General features: G+C 43.2%; 1 protein-coding gene and 1 long non-coding RNA gene across 4 annotated transcripts in view; one reads left to right on the top strand and one right to left on the bottom strand.

Moving 5' to 3' along the window:
- Nucleotides 1-249: 249 nt before the first annotated feature.
- LOC120384288 (protein BEAN1-like) overlaps nt 250-27,481 on the bottom strand; it is a 98,825-nt gene continuing 71,593 nt past the window's right edge. For both annotated transcript variants that reach the window (XM_039502753.1, XM_039502754.1), the window contains 3 exons: nt 26,446-26,655; nt 20,714-20,855; nt 250-701 (listed from right to left, as the gene is read on the bottom strand). In XM_039502753.1, coding sequence (XP_039358687.1) covers nt 353-701; nt 20,714-20,855; nt 26,446-26,655 — 701 coding nt within the window. In that variant the 3' untranslated portion in view covers nt 250-352. The remainder of the gene's footprint in view (nt 702-20,713; nt 20,856-26,445; nt 26,656-27,481) is intronic.
- LOC120384290 lies at nt 11,986-26,601 on the top strand. Of its 2 annotated transcripts, none has more exons than XR_005588733.1 (3): nt 11,986-12,141; nt 24,633-24,698; nt 26,468-26,601. It is a non-coding gene; the product is annotated as an uncharacterized LOC120384290 (long non-coding RNA). The 2 variants fall into 2 exon arrangements; XR_005588732.1 differs by having other exon boundaries at nt 11,998-12,165.

Here is a 27,481-nt window from a genome sequence, read left to right on the forward strand (position 1 = left end):
TCTACAACATGCAAATACCATAACATTGACAAATAGTGTCAATTGGTTAACATGTATCTACATTAACAGTGGCTGACTTGAATGTGTTTTCAGATGCTTAAAAAAGGTTGGATGCACTGCTTGTTGCTGTTGTTTTATTCTGCAGTTGTTTATATGAGACGCCAGGGAATAATTCAAAGCCCAAAGATAAAAGTTTACCTAAACTTTCAAAATTCACTGTTAAAAAAAATCCAGCCTCATTTAAAGATATAAAATAGATAAAAGTTTTATGGGTTTTATTCTTCTGTTTAAACCCCATTTTCTCATCCTGACAGACTCCTCCTAAAGAGTGGGTGGAAAGAGCCACTTGCATTTAGATGATTTGGTTGAGAAGGGTTTGACAGTCAGTTGAAGAATTTTTCAGCACATCCATTGGAACCAGCGGAATGGGCCTATTTTGTTCACACACAACTGTCTCATATGGGGGGGCAGCCTCGAGAGTGAGTGCTGTCAAAGAAATTGATGAGATGGGCTGCTGCAAGTCCTGCAGTCTGACTGGATAATTAGAAGATCTTCCTGTAGTCCCAGAGGCTGCCTCCTCTTCCAAGCTAATGTTTATAGACAATTCATTCCTTTGACAAGGATCTGTCAGAGAATAGGGTGGAGGATCATCTGTAGGAATATAGATTTGTGTCGCTCCAGGCCCAATGCACTCATCGTAGCTGAAAGAAAACAAATTCAGTGTTAGGTTTGTGGGCAGAATATATCAGACAGTTGTTTTCAGTGTAAAAGAGGCAGGTAAAATAAAGGGGGAAGCGATTACTTGATATTCCTTCCTCCAGGCTGCATCCTCGACCTGCCACTTTGGAAACTTAAGAGCATGAAAACTTAAATGCATGTCTTCAAAGAGGTAGTGGAAAAAGTCAAGCTAAGCATCAGAGTTTCAATGAGTGTTCAGGCCCAACCCTTTCCGGTGGTGGTAGCACATAGTAACACCTCGCCTGGTATGAGCCAGCAACTTACCGCAGTCCTGAAAATGATGCAGCCTATTTTTTGTTTTGTGTGATAGTCACTGTACATATACACAGTAAGAGACAGACCCTGCCTTGAATAGCATACAATCTAAACAGGCAAAGCAGATAACGGGTGGGGGGAAAAGAAGTATGCCCATTTTACAAACAGGGAATTGAGGCAGACAGGGAGTCTGTAACACAGCCAGGAATTGAATGCTGGCCTCTTGAGTCATAGTCCAGTGCCTTAACCACAAGAATATCCTTCCTCTTTTTATTTTCCCCATTGGACTTGCTCATTTCTGCTGGCCTGGAGGTGCAGAGGTTAAACCTCCAGCCACTCTGTCTCTCTTCCCTGCCCACTTGCTTGTGTAGCGGAAGGAGACCATCATGCATGAAGTTCTAGTGTGACCATGCTGTGTTCAGTGTCTTACTCCCCCTTAATCCCGTGCCTGGCTGCTTGAGGGTCAATTGCAATCTGTTCCCAAATAAATTAGCTGAAATTTCCTGTCCAAATCCCATCCTGCTCAACTGAATTGCCAGCCAGTTTTGCTGGAGCTAGATACATTAAGGATCTATTTCCTCAATCATATTAGCATCTGAGAGATGTCACAGGCCACTTCCTGAACTATGTAATGTTTAGAAGAGGCTTGATTCTGCACATTTACTTGTGGTGAAGAATACTTTTGTCCATGAGTAGTCTTGTTGATTTCAATGAAACTGTTTGCGGGTGAACGTGTCCTATTCTGCATGAACGAGGGTGGCAAAACTGGCTGCAGCAGACAGAGGATGGAGTGAAAAAATGCAGCGTGCATTGCTAATATATCTGGTTAACAAACAGCTCATAAATCCAGTGGATGTTTCTGTTTTTAGCTTCATGGATTGTCCCTTTAAGAAGAGGCAAATGCTTTTAAACTCTGAAATTCAGATTTCCCCATAAGAAAGTAATTGTTTTGTTTTAACTTGTGATCTTTACACCTTGAGCAAAAATTCTGTTTTTTTTTCTTTTTTTCAGAAACAAAGCCTAGCAGATAAAAGGTTGAGTTCTTTTCATAAGTCACTTGGAAACCAACTTGGTCCATTCCTTATTAATCCCACTGAAGCTTCCCAATGTATTTGATTTTCCTTTCAATAAAATCAGACCTTGAACTAAGGATTAAGAATCTGATGATGCAAAGTGCCAACTCCCAGTTAAGTCGATGGGAGTGAACGCTACTTAGCACCTTGCAAGGTTGGACTTTTATACAGGTATTTAGAACAGCATGTTTATTTTGAAGGATACAGAGCCTGAATCAAAGCCGTTGAAGTGAATGGGAGTCTTTTTGATTGCAATGGACTTGATGGGGCTGATACAAGAGCTATCCAGCCCAATAGCTTCTCCAACCGCATATCTCAACTCATGTCACAAGAAGTTATCTGGAGCCCATCCAAAGTCTACCCACACTCTCCAAAAGCCCCAGTATCTCAGCCCTCTGCATAAGGGAAAACAGCCAGCCTTTGCAGGGGGTATGTTTGAGATATTTCAAAGCAGCCATATAATGGGGCGGGGGAGAGGGGGATGAATAATAAGGTTGAGGTGGATCCCAGCGAACCACCTTCTGGCTGATCCTCAGGATGCTCCACTGTTGTAACTGTCAGTATTGCACAGGAAAAGGCAGCCTCCCAAATAAGTGGGTCCCAAGCTAGTTACAACTTTCTAGGTCAAAACCAACCCCTGAAATCCTACCCAGAAACCAAGAGGCAGCTAATGCCCATCACATAGCATGGGTGTCCCATAGTGAGAGACTTGGTTTAGCAAGAAGGTTGCCTTAGTTTTCGGTGCAGTGCCAGGTCGAGTGGATTGCAGTGCAGAGGACAGGATCGATCAGGGCAGTAAGGGAAAGGTTTACATGCGACTGACCGGACAGAAAGGAGAAAGCAGCAGTTGTAGTGCCTGACTGAAGTCATTGTGAATTCTGACATTGACTAAAATGGGACAGGGCACAGGATCAAGGCCCCAGTCACTGCTATTATCTGATCATCAAAATTCCTTTCCTAGGATTCAGAATAATCTCTCTTAGTATCGGTGATGGATTGTAGCGCAGCTCGGTAAAACTAAAACGCTGAGTGGGATAAACATCAAAATGGTCCTTTGTGAAGTAGACTTTAAGCAGGCTTTTAAACATCAGAATGAAACAAAACCAAAATGCCTATAGCCAATACTTGCTTTTCAGTGTATTTTATGTAAAGTAGCAATATGGTGTTTCTCTCTATATGCTCTGGGGAAATAAAAAAAACAAACAAACCACCACTGCAGATTCAATCACCTTGCTTTTTTTTTTTTTTTTTTTGGTAATCAGGATCACATTTTAAAAATCTAATGGGGAACACTTGCCAGGTTTTCAATTAAATATCTTTTTGGCACTGTCAATGCTGAATTTGCAGATTATCATTGCAAAGCAGGAACTATAAATCATTCAAAGAGTGTGTTTTTACTCTGGAAGCTAGAAATACACTGTTGTGTTTCATTTGCATTTCAGGGTCTTGATATTAATGAGGAATTAGTCTTCTCTGAAAATTTGTAAGTGTTCAGTATATAAGTTGTTCTTGGCTAATGATGGTGCTTCATTAGCTTACAATGCACAATTAACCCTGCAATCAACTATAATTATTATTTATCATAGGTGGCGCAGGTAGTGATGCCTATAATTGAATGCCCATAATTTTCTATTATTGGATGCTGAGAATAAAAAGAAATATTGAATAGCTACCCATTCACTGAGCACCATCTGTCCTGTGCACTGAATGAGGCAGGGTTTTGAGGAAAGAACAGTACATGCTTATGAAATTAAAGACTATATTATAATTCATTATGCACAAGAGGGCCAAAGAAAGGCTACACAGGCATTTCCTAACTTTTGAGTGCTTGACTTTGCAACCATAACTTTCTTCTAATCAGGGGTGAAAGTAGAAATAGGGATTTACTGGTATGGGGCTGGGTTGGGGCCGGCTCTGGCCCCTGGGATGGGCGGGGCCTCAGGCAGAAGGGGCGGGAATGTGGGGGCTCAGGGCCAGCCCTGGCCCAGTAACCTCCCCCTCCCCTGCCGGGGTAGTAGCAGCACCTGGGGGCTCCGGCAGCAGTTTAAAGGGTCCAGGGCTCAGCCGCTGCTACTGCCCTGGGCCCTTTAAACTGCTGCCAGAGCCCCCGGCTGCCGCTGCTACCCCAGGGCTCTGGTAGCAGGGCTCTGGGGGCTATTTAAAGGGCCTGGGGCTCCCCTGCCTCTACCACCCCAGGTCCTTTAAATAGCCGCCAGAGCCTGCCAAAGCCCTGGGGTAGCAGCAGTAGCTGGGGGCTCTGGCAGCAGTTTAAAGGGCCTGGGCCGTAGAGGCAGTGGGAGCCCCTGGCCCTTTAAATAGCCCCCAGAGCCCCGCCACTACTCCAGGGCTTTGGGAGCTATTTAAAGGGCCCAGGACCCCCCTGCTTCTACCACCCCTGCCCATTAAATAGCCTCCAGAGCCCTGGGTTAGCGGCGGTGGGGATCCGGGAGCTATTTAAAGAGCGCAGGGCAGTAGAGGCAATGGGAGCCCTGGCCCTTTAAATAACGCCCGGAGCCCCGCTGCCGCTACCCCTACCCCAGGGCTCCAGCAGCAGGGCTCTGGCGGCAATTTAAAGAGTCTGGGGCTCCAGCCCTTTAAATTGCCTTCTGGGGAAGCCGGGCCACCCTGGTACAGTGCCCCGGCTCTTGCTGGTACGCTGTACCGGCTTCCTTTCACCTCTGCTTCGAAGGTAGTTTTTTGTATGTAGGTACTGCAGTAATACATGTACTAATGTATGCAATATCACAGGTCTGACTCATTCTTTACACACACTAACACACAGCCCAGCTCTAAAGACCTCACATTGTGTGAATGTCATTCTGCAAATCCTTATTCATGCGAGTGGTCCTTACCTACAGGAGGAATAGATCATCTCAAATGAGTGTTAACACATTTATTCCACTCCACACAGTCATGTTTTTTGGGTATGCCTCGTGTTTCACAAACCATTCCTCCTCAAAGAGTTTTTAGGGAGTTTAAAGCAATTGAATAGGGATTATTTCTTGCATCTTTCCACCTGCAAACCCAGGTGCCTTAGTTACCATCAGTCCCACTGTACACAGCACAGAGAGAGTAACAAACTCCTTTAAATATGTTCTTAACAAGCTTTTTTTAATACATCGAACGGTCACAGTTTTAAAGTCAGATCTATCAGGCTCTTCCAGGGTTAGACCTGAGCACTGGGTCCCATTGGAAAGCTGCTTTTCCCAACAGCCCTGCAGAGGTTGTGAAATGATGTGTTTTAAAGCCATGAAAGTATTTATGTATGCGAAGACTGTCAGTGGCCCTGGGCTGAATTTTCCCCTATTCTTGGCCTCTGGCTGGGGTAATTTTGGGCTGAAGTTCTACATTTGGAGCCAGAAAATGGAACAGACCCCTTCACTGTACTGGAGGCTGCCTGGCATTGTCAGGCTGTGCCTTGGCGGGTAGGCCCTGCTAGCCTGCACCTCTGGGCCACCTGCTCCTTGGCGCCTCACTTCCTGCACCTCAGCAGACAGACCCACAGTAGAAGGAGGGGAGCTGCCCAGCCAACAAGGCATTTTAAACAGGGGTGGGGCAAAGAGGCAGGAAGTTACTGATACATTGTTCATCACACCACAGGGGGGTGGAGGGACATGAGAAGGGCCAGCCTTGAGCTGTCGGGAGTCTTTTTATGCACCTGTGACAATGGCATTGGCTCCATTTGCCTCCAACTGAAATTGCTTGGCTCCTGCTCTGCTCCTTGCCCTAGTCTCTTTGATCCATGGAGTGGATTGGCTCTGGGCCAGAAAGGCATATCGTGCTTCTAGGTCCAAGAAGACAGTGGGTGCACAGCAGCAAGGTAGGGAGACCCAAGCAGCAGTAACTGGGGGAGGAATGGCATTAGTGTGTGTGTTGGCGAGGTATTAATTGGGTTGGGGTGAGGAATGAGCATCTGTGTGTGTGTGTGTGTGTGTGTCAAGGGGCGGGTTTGCATTAATAATAGCTGACATATTGTGTGTGCATGTGTAGCTGCAGTAACTGAGGAGGAAAGTGGGCACCAGTTTGTGTGTGTGTGAAGGGGGGGAGGGAATAGGACTGCTGCATTACTGAACTGGGGCAGCCTAGGCGAGGGCTCCAAATGATCAGAATGTGTGACCCCGTGCACTGTTGCATGTCTTGCTATAACTGACAGATTATAATGTTTTTAAAGTGTAAAACTTGTTTTCTCGGTGTGTGATTTGCAATCTCGAAGAGGATGATTTTTGGGGAGGAAGGCTGCTACAACTCACAAAACTGGTTTAATTGACTCACATTGCTGAGAAAACACCCATAAAACCATGCTTTGCATTTAAAAAAAAACACTATAAAGAGTCAATTATGGCGGAACATGCACTAAAACACAACTGTCACATTTTGGTCACTGGTCACACATTTTGATGACTTGTTACACACTGGATGTTTTGGAGGCTGGGTGGTATGAGATGCTTCTATGTCAGATTGATTAAAAATTGGTGGTGGTTTGAAGCTGATGGGTGGGGTGTGTGTGTTGGAATGGCACAGCAAGTCCTTGGGAGATGGATCCATGGGCAGAGGGTAGATGTGGTGGTCAAAAGTGCATAGTAGCTTCTGCAGTTTAATAAACAGCTACACTACAGTTGTGGCGACGGTATCAGCACACAGAGGATGTATACAATTTTATTTTCATTAGTTTGGTACAAGCGAGTGGGTCGTTGTGGTGGGATTGGGGAAGGACTACATTAAAATGGTCCATTGTTGTATGCAGTGTAGTAATAGCCTTGTTGGTCCCAGCTATTAGAGAGCCAAGGTGAGTGAGGTAATATCTTTTATTGGACCAACTTCTGTTGGGGAGAGAGCCAAGCTTTAAGAGCTCTGTGTAAGCTTCTCTCTCACCAACAGAAGTTGGTGCAATAAAAGATATAATGTCACCCACCTTGTCTCTCGGCATTCTCAAGCGTGGCTCTATTTATCCCTTTACTTCCCTAATAAGACAGTATACGTTTCATTTTACAGCCATCTAATTAATAGTACAACTGTACTAAGATGAGTCAGTGCCAGTTCTTGATATTAGCTGCCAGTTCTATACCTTAACTAAACTTGAGATGGTGTGTAGGATTTGTCAAGAGCTCAGTTCACTCAGACCTCAGTCATGCCATGTACGCCAGCTCACTTTTCTGCCTGAATCAGTGTCAAGGTTCTTGTTTGTTCTCCCTAGAGTTCACATACAGCCAGCGTTTAAATTGGTTTTTTAAATGTTAGCAACAAAAGTCACATTATTCTTGGTGCTCTCGTTCCATTTATTGTGTAGAGTAAAATGTTTTACAACATTCAGGTTAAACAGAAATGTCAACAGCCTAGCAGTCTAACTAGGGAAGGGTTGAACTGGCTTGAATAGAATAAAAACCAAACTGACCCTTAGAAAATGGAACCTGGTGTTGATTAAAAAGAGTGATTAACATTTTTCCTGGTTGTTTTCATTTTTGTGTTCCTTTGCACTTCCTGCTTTTCCCTGGGATTCAAAGTGGAAATACCCCACTGGACTGTGTTTGCATTCTACAGTGGCTACCACAGGGGGGGAAAAAGTCAATGTGTACCACATCAGTGACATCCTACATACCTAGTTAAAGGACAGTATTTTTAACGTGGTATTCAGATTTTTGCATGCTCCTATTAGGGTGACCAGATGTCCCGATTTTATAGGGACAGTCCTGATTTTTGGGTCTTTTTTTTATATAGGCGCCTATTACCCCCCCCCCCCCACCCCGTCATGATTTTTCACACTTGCTGTTGTGATTGCCCTACCTCCTATGATCTTTTGTCTGGACATTCATGCTTCAAACTACTACAGTAGAACTTCAGTGTTACAAACACCAGAGTTATGAACTGACTCGAAAACCACACACCTCATTTGGAAGCAGAAGTATGCAATCATGCAGCAGAGACCAAAAAAAAAAAAAAAAAAGGAAATATTGTACAGTACAGTATTGTGTTAAACTTAAACTATTAAAAAATAAGGGAAAATTTTAAAAAAAGATTTGACATGGTAGGGAAACTTTCTGTGCTTGTTTCATTTAAATTAAGGTGGTTAAAAGGCATTTTGCTTCTGCATAGTAAAGTTTCAGAGCTGTATTAAGACAATGTTCAGTTGTAAACTTTTGAAAGAACAACCCTAAAGTTTTGTTAAGTTACGAACATTTCAAAGTTATTGTACCTTTAAAAACATAGTCTGCACATGAGGTTCAATGTTGCATACATACAGAAAAATCCTTCTAAGCAAAAAAGGATGTACTTCTGGGAATGACTGTTATTGCAACATAATGAACTGGGATCATGGGAATTTATTACACATGCATCTCTCCTGAATGCTGCTGTTGTCCTCCCTGAAAGAATTTGCAGAATCAGTTAATCGTTCGTTTCCCGACTCCTCAGTTACAGCATTTTATGAAGCATTTCCTTTAATCCATTATTTTCTTAATTGCAGCACATTAAGATACAGTACAAAGCATTCCTGACTGGGGAAGAGGGTCATGCTTTGATCTATATTTCTCTGGCCTGGTTTCTGACAGAAGGATAATTTCATTCTTCTTTTAGCCTTCTCTTTGCCATCATCTTTTAAGAGATGATATCTTATTCATCAGAAGGAGAGGGAAGGTGGGTGATTTCTGGTACATCCTTCCTTAGCAGGAGCAAATTTATTCCCCAAAGGAAAAATATCACTTTCTGATTTTAAACTAAAATGCAGTGGATCTCTAGTCTGACCCCATTGACTCAAAATGTTGTAGTTGTTCTAAAGGGCGGGGGGGAAGGAATCACTCCATGATTTTGTCAGGTCTTATTCTAATGAGTATTAAGATAGGTTTGTTGCCAAGGAAACACAAAAGAGCTTATTTAACTGGTTGTCATTCATAAATTATGATCTTCTCACTAGGAAGAGAAGAAGAGGGTTCTGCTAGCAGAATTTGTTAAGCAAACAAACAAACAAACTGATTAAAATAAGCTGGTGATGGGGGGAGAAGGGGTGCTTCAAAAAAGGATTAAAAATTTATGAAATATACAGGGCTCCTTGTTAGCTTACACTGGGCCAGATTCTCCACTCCAGCACATTGGCATAAACCCACTGAAGTTACTTGTGTCATATTAGTGTAACTTAGCTGGAGATCCACTCTTTTCTTTTAAAATCTAGTAAACAGAACCATACACCCATGCCTAGAAAATAATTCTGTTAAGAACATTAAGCTCAAAATAAAGGATGTCTACATGATGTTGCTGCCTAATAAAGGAAAGCTGAATCTCAAATGAAAATGCCGTGACTTCCTAAAATGAACATGAAAAGAAAAGCTGTAATGTGACTACTGCTAACCTGAGCGGTTTGGATGGTGATGGTGCTTCTATAACTCCTGAGTATAAATAGCTGGTTTGTAGGACAGTGGCTTGGAAATCAACGTCATTATTTCCTCTTGAGTGTTTCTTCTTAAAATTGGTATACGGTTTTGTTATGTGTAACTGCCATGAGGAAATGTCTGCAGCGTTATTGTAGTCGTGTTGGTCCCAAGACATGAGAAAGACAAGGTAGGTGAGGTAACAGTTTTTTATTGGACCAACATCTGTTGGTGGCAGGGATAAGCTTTCGAGCTTCACTGAGCTCTTCCTCAGGTCTGGAGAGGATAACCAGAGTGTTCAAACTAAATATAAGGCGGGACAGTGTTAAGCATATGGGGTCAAACAGGCTCTTGGAGATCACTCAAAATGAAGCGTACAGTTAAGAGATAGCAGGCAGTACGGTATGTTACAACTTGTTGTAATGAGGTATAAAACCAGTCTCTCTGTTAAGTCCATGGTTTTTAGTGTTCAGCAGAATTATGAATTTAATTTCCCAAAGTTGTCTTTCGAAGGTGTTGTGCAGGTTTCCGTTGAGGACAAGGACTGAGAGGTCAGATGCGGAGCGATCACTTCGTGAAAAGTGTTCACCCCTGGATAGAGCTTTTCGTCTTTTATCAGTTTCCTGTGTGAATTCATTTGAGAGCATAGTGATTGTCTGGTTTCAAACCACATACTTCCTGTTGGGCATTTGAGTTACTGCATAAGGTATAGGGGTTCTCAACCTTTTTCTTTCTTCCCCCCAACATGTTATAAAAACTTCACCTGTGCCACAATAACTGGTTTTCTGCATATAAAAATCAGGGCCAGCGTCAGGGGGTAGCAAGCCGGGCAATCACCTGGGCCCCCGTGAAGCTACATTGCTCAGGCTTCAGCTTCAGCTCCGGGTGGTGGGGCTCAGGGGCCTGGGCTTCAGCCCCATACAGTGGAGCTTCAGCTTTCTGCCCTGGGCCCCAGCGAGTCTAATGCTGGCCCTGCTTGGCGGCCCCCCCTGAAACCTGTTCGTAGCCTCCCAGGGGCCCCAGACCTCTGGTTGAGAACCCCTGAAGTACACCACAGGTTGTGATAGGCATGTGTCGGACTTATGGATCTTGAAAGGCATGTTGGGGAGCTATTGATCATCATAGGAAAGGAAATGTCAATTTGTGATGCGTTGCTCTTATCTATCAGTGGAACTTTTTATGCTATTGGACTGTGGATTTTTCCTAGTTGTTCATATTTTTAAATAGAGACAACATACACCTGAGATGTCTGAGTGATTTAAAAAAATCTATTAAATGTATTTATCCTATTTTTAGTATAGGCTTCTATTTTGCTGGTGAGTTAGTAAACATTAAAGTACTATTTTCTCAAATGCGAAGAAAGTTTTAAAAAATTCCACTCCGTATGGACAGATTTCAGGTGCTTGTGGAGTGCTGCATCCATTGGAAGTGCTGGCCCTATTAAAAGTCACCAACCGCCTGTGCCACTTGATGTAAACCATAGCAGTTATGGATTCTGTGTCACCATCCACCTGATTTAATTTTCAAACTTTAGTCTATAATGAAGTCATGAAAGTCTATTTTATTTGAATAACTATTTGATCCCTTTCTGGAGATATCAGTATCCATTGACATAGCACCTGTAACATGCACGTTTGTAATACACCCATGTTGCTTCTGCCCTCCCAGCTACAGCCTCATCATATCAATATCCATCTTTCTCTGAGATTCAATAATAATAGGTCAGGATTTTTAGTATGACTGGCCCTGAAGCAGGGAAAAAAAGAGGTGATAATTAACAGTGTCGTTATTCTGCCATTACCTCATTTCCAGCAAATCTACAACACCCTTCGATAGGAGACAGACATTCACGTACCACGACTTAGAGAAATCTAGTAACACAGTCTCACTAATACTAGACCCAAAAGTTGAGTGAAAGACAAACTGTAAACAAAGGAAAACTGTGAAGCAAGAGCAGGACACATAAGACTTCAATTAGAGGTGAATCAATGACTTGTTCTTTCAGTTCTGTTGATGGTTCTGGGGATATGATGATCCTCTGACTTGAAAAGGCTGAATCATGATAGTGTGACTCTAATGCAACGCCATTGTCAGCATGCTGTAAAGGTTTGGGAATGATGAGTGCCAGCCAATAAGGTGTTGAGATCTCTCAATCCATGTTGATTTCAACAAGAACTGATGGCACGTCCAGGCATGCAGTATTGAGGCTTGAGAAACTGATCCAGCACTCACTAAAATCAATGGGTGTTTCTACTGGCAGTCAGCTCAACCTCTCAATAAGCTGGCCACATATGCATGACACAGGTGGCTATAACCAAACAGAAAATTGTCCTTTAAAGAATACTGACTCTCTTTTCTAGAACTGTGAGAAACTGGCTATCTCCTCTGAGTGAATACGCTTGTGAGACTCAGGAGACTTTTGGAAGGCTTAATTGAAGTCAAATAAAAAGGTGGTGTGAAGCTGCACTCTCACTCTAGTAGAGAAGAAACTAATTAGCTCTTCTGGGCTGGTTTAGCACTAATCAGGCACACCTGTAAGACTTGCACTGCCTGGAAGGTGCAGAGCTTTAAGAGGGATACTCCCCTCTGGTGAGGGGAGTTTGAACTGGAAGATTTTTGTACTGCAGGGACTGCTGACCCTCTGAACCAGATCAGCTAAGAGGGAGACAGCTGTAGGCCTTGCTGCCCCTGAAATGGCATGGATCAGCTATAAGCAGGTACCCCAAGAGGAGGGGCTGGAGGTAAACCCTAATTAAAGACACTGTACTAGCTGATAAGCCAAGCCCCAAAGGGGTAACCCCAAAGGACTGCTTGAGGGACAGACTACCTTTGCCTTTCTTTTACTCTGATTTACCCCATCTCTCAAGGGAAAGAGAGACTAGGATCTTCCTTTGTTTGTTTGGAAAACCCTGTGTATGCTACAAATGGGATGGACATTACACACAATCTGAATTGGGGTCTGGTAGAGACTTGGGGAGCCCTAATCCTCACAGGTGGGAAAACAGACACTTGAAAGAAAAATAAATCAGAAAAACAAAGAGCAGTTAAAAGCAGAGCAGTGTGGGAAAATGGCTGTTTCTTTAGCCTTTCTTGGTAATGAGTCCCCTTCTTTTGACACTTGGTGTCTTTTTTTACAAAATATTATAAACAGCAGTTGTTACAGATATTAGAGAACCCAGAGTATTCAGAGAAAAGGAACCTAAAGAGTGAGAGAATCCATGAATGTTAAGGGTGAGGGGAGGAGGCAACCTGCAAGTTAAACTCTGATCCTACTTACAGGAAATTGACTGTGAAACTTGGTATTGTGGTAAGTGTGTGCACTGTCTCTAGATTCTGAGCCCCTCAGGGCAGGGATTGTACCTGATCGCTGTTCAGAAAGTGCTGACCACATCTTGGCAGTGACCAAAACCAAATAATGATGGTAATGCCCGTTTTAGACAGTCCAGGACTCTGAAGAGTAGTAAGATGTGGGAGGTGTGGGGCAAGCAGATACCTGAGTATGGGTTCTGTTCCCATCTCTGCAAAAGACTGGTCCTGTATAAGTCACTTAACTTTTCTGTGCCTCTGTTCTCTCATAGTTAACAGCTAAAAAACTTCTCTTCTTGAAAATTGAAGTTGATTGTAGACATTTTTCGTTCAAGATGTAGTTAGAACAGTTGTACTGACAAAGTACTGTACTTGGGATCCAGTCCTCCAATCCGGGAGGATGCGTGTAGTATATTATTGGAGTCTAACAAATAATATTAGGTTTGTGTTTTCAGTGGGATTACTTGGATGAATAAAAGCTGCAGGACTGGGGCCTTACTTTGCAATATGCATGGAAGGGAAAAAAAGTCTTGCAGAAAACAGTTGTGGCTCAGGGACACTTACTATTTTTATAAAAATAAGGTATTAAATATTAAAGAGTGTTTGTCAAATGAGAGCTTTTAAAAGGAATGGAAGCACATGCAAGCCAGTATCTTAACTAGATAAATTGCTATTTTGTATATTGTCATGCAGCTTTAAAATTACCAAAGCAATTAAAATAAATATGTTCCAAAGAAAATCAATCATTTTGTGATGAAAATTTTGTGTGACAAATTTCAGCCTGGAAAGAATTTTTTTACATACAAATTATAAACCCTTGATAAGCAGTGTTTAGTGAGTGTCTGCATTACCATTATAAATGAGAGTGAAGCTATGGGCACTGCTACAGTAATCAAAACCAATTAAGAAAATTGTGCCTTCTTAAAATAATCCATTATGCATTTATCTCCATTAGAACTTCCAGGCTTCACGTGGTGTCTCTTCGGATGTTTATATCCCCAATATTCATTTTAATATATCATCACTGCGTTTGTTAGTGTCCTCTCATATCTGAGGACCACTGGAAAATAACCCACACTATGATGGGTGAGTGTGTAAAGTTATGTATAGGCTCATGCTTCTAGGAGAGGGCTTTGATTTGGTTAATCTAAAAATGAGTTTTCCAGCAGGTGACAGAAATATCCAGTTTGGTAGGTATCCTGTTCTAGCCAGTGGAAAACCAGAAGAGAACTCAGCAAGGATTTTTTTCCTAGGAGGGTAATTATCTTACTTTTTTCAGTTCTGACTATCAAGGGCCTCTTAACTTTATTGTGGCCATGCTGCATAGGGCAAGGGATTTCTGGCTAGAAAATCTTGGGGTGCCAGTGGGTTCTGAGGTATTGCTGCTTTTAGTGCTGCAGCATATTCCATTTAATAATAGTTGGCACTTCTATGGTGCAGTTTTGAAAAACTGCTCAGTGTTATCACCATGATCAGAGTTAGGCAGTCACTGGAAATTTTACCATTGACTCAAATAGGAGCCGAGTTAGGCTGATTCTAAGTTTCGCACCCACAGTGTGCCTTTTATCGCTGAATTTCAAACATTTAATGACATCTCTCAGCATCTATTTGAGGTAGATATTATTAGACTCATTTTACAGAAGAAATTGTGAAACAGAGGCACAGGATTTGGTTCAAAGCCCACTGAAGTCACTTACTCACTATCTGCACACCATTCATGATTTTATAGACCTCTATTATATCCCCCTTTAGTCATCTCTTTTTAATCTGTCCTCATACGGAAGCTGTTCCATACCCCTTATTATTTTTGTTGCCCTTCTCTGTATCTTTTCCAATTCTTGTATATCTTTTTTGAGATGAGGTTACCAGAACTGTATGCAGTATTCAAGATGTGGGCATACCATGGATTTACATAGTGGCATTATGATATTTTCTCTCATTATATATCCCTTTTCTAATGGTTATTAACATTGTTAGCCAGGGCCAGCTCCAGGTGCCAGCGCAGGAAGCAGGTGCTTGGGGTGGCCAATGGAAAGGGGCGGCATGTCCAGGTTTTCGGTGGCAATTCAGCAGCGAGTCCCTCTAGGACGGAAGGACTGGCCACCGAATTGCCGCTGAAGAATGAAGCAGCATGGTAGAACTGCCGCCGAAGTGCTGCTGATCGCGGCTTTATCTTCTCCTCCCACCCCATTCGCCACTTGGGGCGGAAAAAAAAAAAACTGGCGCTGGCCCTGTGCTTTTTCAACTGCTGCTGCATGCTGCAAATTCATATTACGGTGATGGGTGACCTCTGGCAAAGGGCTGGATCTTGCATTTTATTCTGATGATGTTTGGTTACGTTTCTTTTTTCGTAACTCTTGTGGAATAGAATTCCACGCTCTGGATTCTTTGTGCCAGGTGGCATGGATCTTCTTTCTCAGCAATAATGGCTAGCGTTCTTGGAAGTAAGTATCTTGCTTTCTTTTGTAACAGAGGCTTCAAATGTTTCAGGATGACATAACACCATATAAAACTGCCCCAGCGTTGTAAAACTTATTTGTATATGATAGGAACAGGGTATGAAGTGAATCCAAGTACCATTTTGATTCTTTCATTTAAGACCTGTCAGTTTTTTTTCTTCTCACGTAAAATCAATTTGACAGACATTCACACAGATCTCAGATTCATTAGCAAGTCATTACATCTTCTAAAGGGATGTTTATGGATATGAGCACTATATATTTAGGGCTGTCAAGACAAATTGACCAAACTGCTTCTGTTTAACTGCCCTGTGAGTGTAGCAGGACTATGACAAAACCGAGTGCCTGGTATTCCTCTAAATCTAATCTAAGAAATGATTAGAAAAAGCATTTATAGTGATAATCAAATTGAGCCCTAAATGAGATTTGCAGCTCAGACATCAAAGCAATTAAATTATTAACATCCCAAGGCATTTTTCATAAATTTCCCAATTAGAGGTTATATAAATAGTATTCTTCACTGGACATCCTACTGGAGAGCTGTGTGTGGATGCAGCACCTTGCATAACTATAGCAAAGTCAGGGCTGGTGCAAGGATATTTCGCGCCCTAGGTGAAACTTCCACCTTGCGCCCCCCCCCAGCGCCCCTGCCCTGAGGCGCCCCCCCGCAGCAGCTCCCCCCCTCCGCCCTGAGGCACGCCCCCTTGAGGCAGCTCCCCACTCTCCACCCTGAGGCACCCCCCCTACCCCAGCTCACCCCTGCTCTGAGCATGAGCACCCTGAGCACTCCATCGCTGCTTCACTTCTCCTGCCTCCCCGGCTTGCGGCGCCTAAGCTGATTGGCGCTGCAAGCCTGGGAGGCAGGAGAAGTGAAGCCGCTTACCCCTGCCCCACCTCCTACCCGAGCACACAGTGGAGGTGGGGCAGAGGTGAGCTGGGGCAGGGAGTTCCCCTGCATGCCGGCCCCCCACCTTACTTGCTGCAGGCAGCCCTGCCCCAGCTCCCTCCACCTAAATGCCGGAGGCGACCGGGGCGGCTGAAGATTTGGCCGCTGTGGTTGCTGCCGAAGAAAATGGCGCCTCCCAAATCCTAGCACCCTAGGTGACCGTGTAGGTCACCTAAATGGTTGCACTGGCCCTGAGCAAAGTGTAGATTGATTTTTGTGGACTGTTCCCCTAGGAAATCTAGGGTGTTGTGCTCTTCACTGCTCAGTTTGAGCTGAGATATCAAGTGGAATCTTGTCTTTCTGTGAAAGAGATTCATGAGATGTAGAGGAAGGTCAAATTGCATATAGAGGTATCTCTGTTCTGTTTGTTCCCTACTAATGCTCCTCTTCTGATCTTGAGCTAAATATACAATGCCGGATACTCTTCTGCATCAGGACAGCTTTGTGCTGCCTGAGCTGGCCCAGGAGGATCTCTCTTATGCAGTGGGATTCTCGGGTTAGTTACTCCTATGCCAGGCAGATGGCATAGTCAGGAGAAAGAGGGCATGGCTTGGGCTGTCCCTCTGCCCTGGCAATCCTGAGCTACAGCTCTCGGGGCTGTAGGCAGCTGTACAATTTTATTCCTACCTGCTCACATGCAAACACTTCTTACTTTGTATTTAGTTGTAATTTTTCTTGGTTGCTCGGGGCATCTTTGTTTTTGGTTTAATTCCTCAAGATCCTTGTTCTCTTTGGCTCAATTAGTCTTCTTTTTTTAGGGAAAGTTGTGTTCTGCTCACAAAGCAACCCTTTCCCTTGCCTCATGTGGAGGTTGTCTTCCCTCAGACTGGTGCAAATTAACCTGAGAATGGGTGTCAGTCAGGGCTGGCGTTAGACTAAAGGCGGAAACTAAGGAGTGGGCTCCCACCCCACTGTGCCATGCGGGGCCAAAGCCTGAGCCGTGCGCCACAGTTTGAAAACCTCTCATTAAATGTGATTTATTTCCATTTTTAGAAATTAAATTACTGTAATACTTGCATTACATTTACCCACAGTGACTCTGTATGTTTGAAGTAACTTAGCTTTGTGGGCTTCCCCCTCTCCCCCACCCCCCCGTGGCATGGGGCCCAGGGAAATTGTCCTGCTTGCTGCCCCGGTGCCAGTAGCATGGGCCAGATCGTGCAAAATCTTACTGAGATGAGCAGTCCCATCAGGGCTGGCTTTAGGCAGATTCCCTGGAATCGGGCCCTGCGCCTTAGGCGCCTTTTAAATTTTTTTTACTCACCTGGCAGCAGTCCTGGTCTTCGGCATTTCGGCGGCGGGGTGTCCGCGGAAGACCCAGAGCGAGGGAAGGACCCCCATCACCACCACCAAAGATCCAGACCGCTGCCAGGTATTCAAATTGGGCCCCGCAGTTCTTAAAGCTGGCCCCGAGTCCCATTGACTTCGGTGGAACTATCTGCATGGGTAAGGGCTTGTAGGATTGGCCTTCAGGGTATGCCATGGCTTTACAAATTCACCTGGAGTACCAGAGAGCTTTTTTGTATAATCTGATTGCTGTGGATTTTGGAAGTCACATCTCTCCTACTTCAGGCACATCTGGATCCTGAGATGCTGTCTAGCTTTGGGATTACAAATGATGCACCCATTGCAGAGGCTGTTAATTTCTCCTCCAGCTCATGATTGGTTAGCACAACACTTAGCCCTCCTCTAATCGCAGAAAAACAGGAAATCTATTTTATGTTCTTGGTTTTCTCCAACCAAACTACCTAATCCCACTCTCTCTCTCTGGTTTAAGACCTGAGTACAAAACCTAGAGAAAATGATCGTCTGAAACAATTATAGTCACCCTTGGGCATAGAGTGGCTCCACTCTTGCTCCCAGGAATTTTTCAGATGGATGTTTTTAGCAAAAATAATATGCTCAAGAATGCTCAGCTCAGTGGCATCTGACATTTGGGGGTGACGTAGCAGGACAAAACATTAGAACAACATTGTGAACTTAAACAAACTTTTCTGGTGCTTGCCCAGGGCATTAGAACACCCATAGACTCCTATCGCTTCAGGTGTGTACAAGGGAGGTTTTAATTTATCACTGCTGTTAATGCAATGATGCTTAGTCTGGGCTGCCATTTATTTCTGTTCCTCGCCCCTTTTCCCTCATGCTTAGGCCACAACATCATTATTGATTTGTTGGTGCCCAAGATTAGTTTTACATGACATGTTCCTCTCTGAATTAGAAGGAGAAACTCCAGTAATTCAGCTAACCTGACATTTTGCTATACCTATTATTCAAAATTTGTATTTAGTACATAGCAAAGTGGGTGCTTAATATTTTTAAATTTTATTGGAACTTGCACAAGGACAAACAGTAAATAAAAGTTAGACCTAGAACTCTCTTCCCCTGGCTTGCAGGCCCAGCCCTAACCCACTAGAACACAGCACCTCTCCGTACACATTGTCTTGGAGAACAGCCCTCAATCCAAATCACAATAACTTGGCTGGTTCTAACACTCTCTACTAGTCAGAAAATAGACACTTGAACATTATGCCATGTGGCCATGGTATGAAGGTAGCTATACTGAATCTTACTGTGGTGGGGTGGTTGCCCCTCACTGGTAGGTAAAGGGTTAAAGCCACCTTGGGGAGGCGCTGTGGGAGACAGCCAATGAGGAAAAGGCTTATAGTGCCAGCCAATCAGGAGAAGCTTTATTGGAACAGCCAATCAGGGCCAGGCTGGCCCATATAAGATGGGCTGCTCAACCTCTCCTTGGAGTGCAAGGGAGAAGCACTGGCCACCTTAGATAGAGCAGTGCTGGGTAGGGTCAGGGAAGCAAGAGGGTGCTCCAGCCTGAGGACTGCCAGACTGAGGCCCCAATACAAAGGACCGGGATGGCCAGCAGGAGGTACTGCAGTGGTGAGTTGCGCCCTGTCAAACTTACCCATCATACTAATATTTTTGTATTCTGTATTGCAATCCTTTTGTGAACTGAAGTTTACACTCAGTGAAAGCTTAAATGCCTCACTACATAATTCTCCACATTTTACTTTGAACCATCTGCTAAACTCTGCTTTTCCTGAGATTTGGCCCCAACCATGTTGCTAAGATATAAAATTTAAGTTTTTGAATATTTGTCAAAACTATTCAGTGTTTTCTGTCTTGAATATTTAACTACTGTGATAGCGAGACTGGGCCACACAACAGCTGCACTTTGTACAGCTCAGGACTGGGATAGGGAATGGGAAAGTGGTTGTTAGCCACTTTTATGCCTCTCTGATCCTGGTCTATCAAGGTGCTGGCTGGTCCCTAAGTACAGTGTAGACTGTAGAGCACCTTGAGGGCTGCTCTAAATGATACAAAATTGCTCTTGGCCCCAGGAGCCCAAATGCAGCTGGGGATTGCCAAAGCTCAGATATTCTGGCCATGCACCCCTGTGCCAAAGGGAAGGTGTAGAACTATTATGGCAACTGTGTGTCACCTGGCAATTCCCCTTATGCAAAGGATATCTTGAGGGGCCAGTTAAAAAAGCTTTCTGGCAGTGGAGGATGGCACTTCCAATCCTGTGCAAACTATCTGCTAATAAAAAACACTCTTTTCCTAGTACTGAGCTGGTTCCAAGTAAACAGCTAACCTTGCACATATCCACTGACAGCAATGGGACAACTTATATGCTTTGATCAGTGAGGGGTTTCAGGATTGGGCCCTAGAGCAATGGATACTTGTAAGTGGATTTATGTACCGTTCTGTGGATTTAGATGCAGGGTTCTGGTTGATTTCACACTTCTAGTCTAAGTGCTTTGAAAAAAACATATCGGGGAAACAAGCATTTATTGCTTGGTATGGCTTTGAGATAGTTAATAGCTCCTTTGGAGGGATCAACAAACGGCAAAATGGGTGCCAGAGCCAGAAGAAATAGAGAGCTAACCACGGTAAAACAGGTTTATGGGATAAAGCTGGCTGTTTGCTTCCCCCATAGCACAATCAGAGCAGGTAGCAAGTGCAGTGCCAGCAGGCAAAACATTGGTCAAATCATGTACTAATCATGGAGCTGTCTTGCACATCGATCGTATTGCTGTATGTCTACCTTCGTGTCTATTCACCTTATCTGTCTTTTGACTTAGTGGTACCTATTTACCAGGTTCTTGCATATTTCCATTTTGTGGACTTGAGCCATGATCAGCTATTTTCAGTAGCATTTTCTCTGCCATTGATCCAATTCTCTCCCATCTTGGAATGTGTCTGGTTAGTTCTGGTGGCCCCAAGAACTCCCAGGAAGGTCTTCTCAACCACAATTTGAGGATATTGAGCTACTATACACAACAGGGTGGCCAAAACGTTCTGTTTACAGGTTTTTATTTGTCCTTGTTAGTCTTTAGTATAAGGTAATATTATTATCCAAATATATTTATACTACCTCTTTTGGAGTACTTAAAAAGAGTATTTACTTATGACTAGGTAACAGTCCCTTTTCACAGAGGCTTAGTCAGCAAAATACAAATATAATCACAACATTCTTTTGCAAAAAGAACTACCACTCCTGTACCTATAATATGTAAATAACCATAAAAAGGGCTGGCAGAAACCCAGAAATGTGCTTACCATGGAGGTGAGTCAGGATACATGATATTGACCTGAGAGAGAGTCTCCATGTAGGAACCAAAGTCAAAAGCTGGTGGGAACTCCTCTGTGCAGGTGGATCTCAGTTCTCCAATTGAGCCACCGTAGGAGAAGCCATCTGGAGCTATAAAACAAGCAATTAATACTGAGTCTTTTCTCCATGGTAGCTTCACTGCTGCTCTGCCATAATTTATACCTGTAATCCTCAAATGAGACAGTAGGATTGTTGGTGTTTTGGGGCAAGCAGGTCTTAGGGAATTGTTTTTTTTCCTTGTCAGGGATGGCTGCCAACTAAATCCAAGCTACTGTGTATCATGGTGTGGAGCTAGGAATATACACCCCATGCAACTCCCCAAATTGTCAATGTCATCAGTGCTCTACCCAAATAGAATACAAGGTCTGTACACAATCTCAAATGTTAGCACTGCTTCTCCATAACCACTGAAGATATTGGGAGCTGCATATATTCAGCACCTCTGAAAACCAGATCACTTCTATCTAGGTGCCTAACTTTAGGCACCTGTGGGTATGTCTACACTGCGGTGGAGGTGTGACTGCAGAATAGGTAGACATATCTGAGCTAGCTTTGATCTAGCTAGCCTCAATAACAATAGCAGTGAAGCTGCAGCAGCACAGGGGTAGTTGCTTAAGTACACATCCGGGTCCTGATTGGGCATGTAAAACCTGTGTGGCTGCCCATACTGCCATGGCTTGACTGCTATTGTTTGAACTAGATAGATCAAAGTAAGCATGAGTATGTCAGCATGTGCTGCAGTCACACTTTTGATTGCGATGTAGACATACCCTTAATTTGATTCCTTAACACTAGGACTCACAAGGGAAAAGAAACTGGAGAATGGGACTGAGAAAAGAAAAGCTGCAGTCGTTATGTGGCTCCCACACAGATATCAGGAAACTGGCTCAAACAGGGTACAAGCAGGGAGTGGCGTGTAAAGGGGCGTAGTCCTTCCATTGGAAGTTTGCCTCTTTAGATTTTTGGCACACCCTGGAGGTGTCAAGAGAAACTGCTGGCACCTTCTCTGCAGTCAGAGTTGGGCTTGCCTGCACATAGGCTGTCCCTGAGACAGGAGTTAGTAGTATAATGGAGAGAATCCCACCACAGACTTCTCAGCTGCACCACTTTGTTCCAGGCTCCTGGCCCCTCCCTCTTTTTCTTCAAGCACTAGAGAGAGGCCCGTAGGGAGGGGAGTCAGGAGCTGATGTTTTTGGTAGGGCAGGGGTGAGGAGATTACTCTTGGAAGGGGAGGGGGAGCAGACAATGAGATGCTAGGAGGCTTCACTGGCTGACTGCCCTACAACCCCCCCCTTATGGAAAACAGTCTATTCCTGAGCAGCTTGGGAGAAGAGGAGGAGCTAGCAGCCAGCACCTCAGTGGGGACAGCAGCTGTGGACCCTTGCAGATGGGTGAGGATGGCTAAATGTAACTGAACTGTAGGGGAGAGTTCATCTGGTCTGAATTAAGTTAATTGGGGGCAACCTGGTGCCCAGAGAAGCCTAGTCAGGGACTCTTTCCCCAAACCCACCAGTGCCTAGACAGTAGTAGCCCTCCTCCTCCTCCCCGCACCTACTTCCATTGGTAACTGATTACACAACTCATTTGTTTAACTCCCACAGTAGGTAACTATATTTGTGTGTAATTTCAAAATGTACAATGCTAATGGCTTCCTAGAGATTTTGTAGGGAGATGCTTCATAAAACACTGTTTTGTTTTTACTTTCAAACTACAATTATGCAAAAGTGGGGGTTTCTTTTTTGGTAGGTAGTCAAATAAGGCTTGGATTGAATAGGCAGCTCAGGTGAAAGGTCCCACAAAATGAAAAGTGAACACCAGGGTTGTAATTTGTAAATTATGCAGTTATTCCTCCTGCTGTTGAAAGCTAATGCTGTGTTTCTTTTGGAGCATGGGGGCGTGTGGAAATAAAGGTGCAAAAGTTTGAAGTGATGGCATCAGAGTAATATCTATAAAAATACCTACCACCGCAATTTATAGCATGAAGGGATCAGTGATAAAAGGTCAAGTCAATTTTTAGGCAGAATGACCAACATATTTTTAATAATGAAGCATCTGATCAATACAGTGAGTCAAGAAATAAACCGCTATTGTTAAAGGCACCATGGTCTGCTGAAGGAGAGTTACTCGGAGCAATAAGGTCTGACCTTAGCTTCAGAAAATGTATATAAATCAATGTACTAAAATAAGATGGAGATGGGGGAGGGAACAGTAGGCCTAAGGGGGCATGATTTTTTAAGCTGTTTTCCTGTCAATATTGCCTAATGCATACCTAGCCTTATCTAGAAAACCAGACATCTGTAAGGACACTGCTTAACCACTAGCTTAGGAGATGCCAGGGTGTCATTAAAAAATTCTGGTACAAATGCGAAGGGTGAGGTAGAGTGAAAATGAATGGATTGCGTTAGGTATAAATGGGATAAGGCTTGCTACAGACGGAGGTAAACTCTGTAAGATTCCCCTTGGGGCGTCTTTTCCAGACTCTTCTGTTAAGGGAATAGTGTTTGCAGGTGGTCTATGCACCTATCCAAGACCCCTTGCAGCTTTTCCTGGCAGCTCAGCTCATGTGGCAGCTAGAACTAAGGGAATTCCTAGGAGACTAAGTAGGAAATTGAATACAATAGCAGGTCTCCAGTGACATGATGCTTCCACCCCACAGCTCCACCTCCAGCCCTCCCCTTTGTGAACAGAAGGGGCAAAATCAATCTAATAAAGGACTTCTGTGTTCTTTTCCCAGCTCTGATGGTAGTTGTCAGATCTCCCTTCTTGTCCTGTAAGAGTTACCAGGAAAGCTAGTCACAATTTCATGTACAGTAGCATCATGTACACTGCAGGCAGAGCTTTCAAAAGCTTCTGTAGTTTTCCTATGGCTTTTCTATATGAACAAAAATAACCAGGACAAATTGTCCCTGACTCCCTTAAGGAGCCAACGAGATGATGATTTTATTGCCTGTCTGGTTTTATGTCAGAGACGTCATCCACAATGTGATATTTTTTTTTGCAGGTGGTTACTCCACAACCAGGTGCACTTCATGGAATGTCAGCATTACTCAGAGGCAGGCTAGGCCTGTTCTTTAGTGAGCTGACAAGGGCAGTCATGTTTCACAGAGGCGGTTTAACTCACTGATGTAGAAAAATAGTGTGGATAAAAATTCATTTGTGAATAAAAAGTAGCCACTGTGAACTGTGTGCCTGCCTCCCATTTGTTAAGATATTTATAAGGTGCAGTGCAAAGTGGTTCCTTGCAATGATTACTCTGTCAAGGGCCAGATCTGCAGCTGATATCAACTAGCATAACTATATCAGAGCCAGTGGAACTAGGCCAGTTTACACTGGTTGAGGATCTGGCCCTGGAGTCTGCGCTCATTGCCGGCACCACTGCTTTGATATCAGATTTAAATTAGACTTTTCTTTACCACAAACACAGTCAGCAAATCTTCACAGCTATGGGTTACCCTGAGAAGACTTGTCTGAAACTCAAAATAGTGATGTAAACTTCCTAAAGGTGTTCTGAGTGGTAGCTAGAAAAGATAAGAATATAATTTGTGCCCTCTAACGAAGCAAATCGCCCTAGATCCATGAATTAGGGCTGTGACTGTAAATAGGGATCAATATTTTTCTTTTATTTTGAGGGAAGTCTCTGCCAGAGTAGTGATCTTTTTGGATAGGGGTTGGGACACACTTCGAGTTGGGAACTGTTTGTGCCTTCCTCAAGCAGTTTTCATATGTGTGTACATCTTCAATTCATTTTTCAGGGTCATTTTAATAGGCTAACTTGTTACTGGTGGAACTCCACCAGGGATTAATTCAGGGCACCATGTTTACTATACCTCTCCTATGCTTAGTAAACTTAGTCAGCCAAATTCACAGTGCTTCCTGGTGCTACCACTGGAGCCAATGGAAATGTGCCCAGATGCTATGGTAATGGCTGCTAAGGTAAAACCTTAAGATAGGCAGATGAGCACCACTGAGCTCAAGATTATTATTTTGATTTTTTTCTTAAAAGATGCTGCTAAGCCTTTCGTACAACTTAACACTTATTTCTAATAATCAGGTGGTAGATGGGAAAATAGCTTTTTTTCTTTAGATTGTCCTTTTCTCTGGGGCTTTGATGCCCCCCCCCCCCATATGTTGGTATGAAGCTGAAATATTAACATAGGCATTTTTGTTTAAGAAATGACAACTTCATCTTATATAATACACAGATGTTTTGGCATTATAAGGTGTTGTATACCAGCTTTACTGATGATACAGTAACTGTACAGCTCAGGGATTAGTGCCTTAATTGCTGCAAAGCCAGAAAAAAGCAGAAAAAAATAGGTCTTACGAAAACAGTAGACATTGCTTGTAATTTATCTCCAATGGACTAAGGTTTGTTTGCTATATTTAGTAAAATAAATAAACAATTCTAAAAGAGGTGAAAAATGTGAATCTAAGATGGGGTCCAAAGACCTTCACCATTTTTGAATTATTTGAAGAAGCTGACTGAAGACACCTCTCTATTAAACACAGATCGAACGCAAAATGAATAACTATTAAAATAAAGATTGAAGCCCCATTGATTTCAATGGGAGCTTTGTAAATTACCTCAGTAGGCTCAAGTTTTGGTCCAATGTACTTATAAGCAGCCTAAGAGGCATCTTTTAGAACCAGGGTATATTTGTTTTTGGTAAATGGCTTTTCCTCCAAATTATAATGTTTAGAGGTTTTTTTCCTTGTAAAATCATAAATGAACAACCTCTTGAGATTAACTAGAATTAAAAAATATATAAATTAACTGTCTTATGACAAACTGCAAACTTGTGGGGCTAGATCCTTTGCTGGTGCAAACTGCCAATGCGCCATTTAAATTAAATGATCCTCAACTTCAGTGGAGCTACAGTGCTTTGTAGCAGTGGAAGAGCTGGCCAATGGGATCACTTTTTATATCCATCCCTAATAATTTCCCTTTTTAACTACAGAAGTGCATCTGCTGTCAGCTTTTCTGGTGTAATTACCTCTCAAGATTTTCTGATCTGCAGCCTCAAAATGGCCCAAAAAGTCATCCTACATATCTCATACTTTGAAATCACACAAGATTTCGGTCACAGGAAGAAAAGATGGGGATACTTTTTTGGTGGTAGGGGGTGGGATGACTAGTGCTGCTGGGAGGGGCTTAAAGTCTAATGTAACCAGATGTCCTGCCGTGTTGCCAGGGCAGCATCATTACATGTAACTCTTCACTTCTATAGAAAACAAAGGGGCAATTTTCAAGATTGGTACAGATTCAAAGACTGAGAACTCCATTATTTCCTGTTCTAGAAACTACTATATGCTGGCTCTAGCAGAGAGAAATTAAAACTAGGCCCACAGACCAATGGCAGTAATGGGATTTCAACAGAGTGCGGCAGGAAATTAGGAGACTATAGAGAGGGAGACAAAAATGTGTACAATACCAAAGAAAACTAAGCAGCCTGGCAAACAGGAGCTATGCAGTTGGCTTTCACATATTCATTTTGACCCCTTAAAATATTAAATGTAGCTCTCGTTACTTTACTTCAGTGCCAGCCCAGAGATGCAACTAAACAAGAAAGCCAGTTGTAGCCTCCTTCTGTCTTTTTAATGTTTGCTTTGCAGTTTCTGCAGAGCCATGCTCTCACTATCCATAGGAGCAGTGTAACAAGGCACGTAAGCACTATCTCACCATAATTAGCTTCTCTCCTCAGATGTGGGTGTCTTAAGCGTCCATCCTTTCTCAGGCTGCCAACAATGATTGTCACACAGGATAGAAACAGCACAAGTCCAATCACTACTCCAGCTACCAGGAGGGGGGAGACCAGCAAGCTGGCGTCATTGCCGTTTTCACTGTAGCCGGGAAATTCACTGATAGGGCTGCTCTGGTTCAAGTGAACTTCTGCACAGGAGAGAGAGGAGACAGTGCATAAGTGATGCTGAAAGGAACAGACTTGATTAAAGCTGCTGCATAAGCAACAGATATCCAGAGCAACAAGTTACAAATGGATTTCAACTTGGACAGTCATTTGCATCGTACTGATTACATCTTGCCCCTAATGATCTCCTTGTGAAATAGTTAATATTTTTTTAAAAAGATCTTTGAAGAGTAAGAATGTCCTGGCTCCCAGCCAGTAAAACTGCCTGTGTAGCAATGCACATAGCTTCTAGCCTTTGAAGTGAGTATCTGTAGTGTATTTGTATACCCCCTCACCCCCCGATTATTGCTTCACTATCTTCACAAGATCATAGTTATTTTATTTCTGTCTGTGTTATTCTGGTAGCAAATAATAAAAGTTCCAGTGATCTCTCTAATGGAAATAACTGCTATGAATCTGAATAATTTGTCTGCCTGGGATATCTGGATAAACCTTTTTGGCTCGTCTGAGAGATGAGCGCTCTCTCTCAATGTTGATGGACATATTATTGAATATGGGCACTTGGTCAGCCTGGTATGGTATGTTAAATGTTAAAATAATTAATAAAATCAGCCAGCTAGCCTACTCTTTCTGCAGCAATTAATGGTAGTGCACCTGTACTGCAACATCTCTGCAGGCTCTTCTATGCTAGAGTCTGTCTAACTTAGCAGTCCTGATTATCTAGTCATTAAGCATGTCCATTTAACAGCACAGGTAGTCTTCTCCTGCCCAATCTTCTGTATGGCTTCAAGGAACATGTGCTATGAAGAGTGACCCTATTACCTAGACAAGTTCTACATTAATACCCAC

Source organism: Mauremys reevesii, linkage group 16 (genome assembly GCF_016161935.1).
Source record: "Mauremys reevesii isolate NIE-2019 linkage group 16, ASM1616193v1, whole genome shotgun sequence".
Classification (NCBI taxonomy): Eukaryota; Metazoa; Chordata; order Testudines; family Geoemydidae; genus Mauremys; species Mauremys reevesii.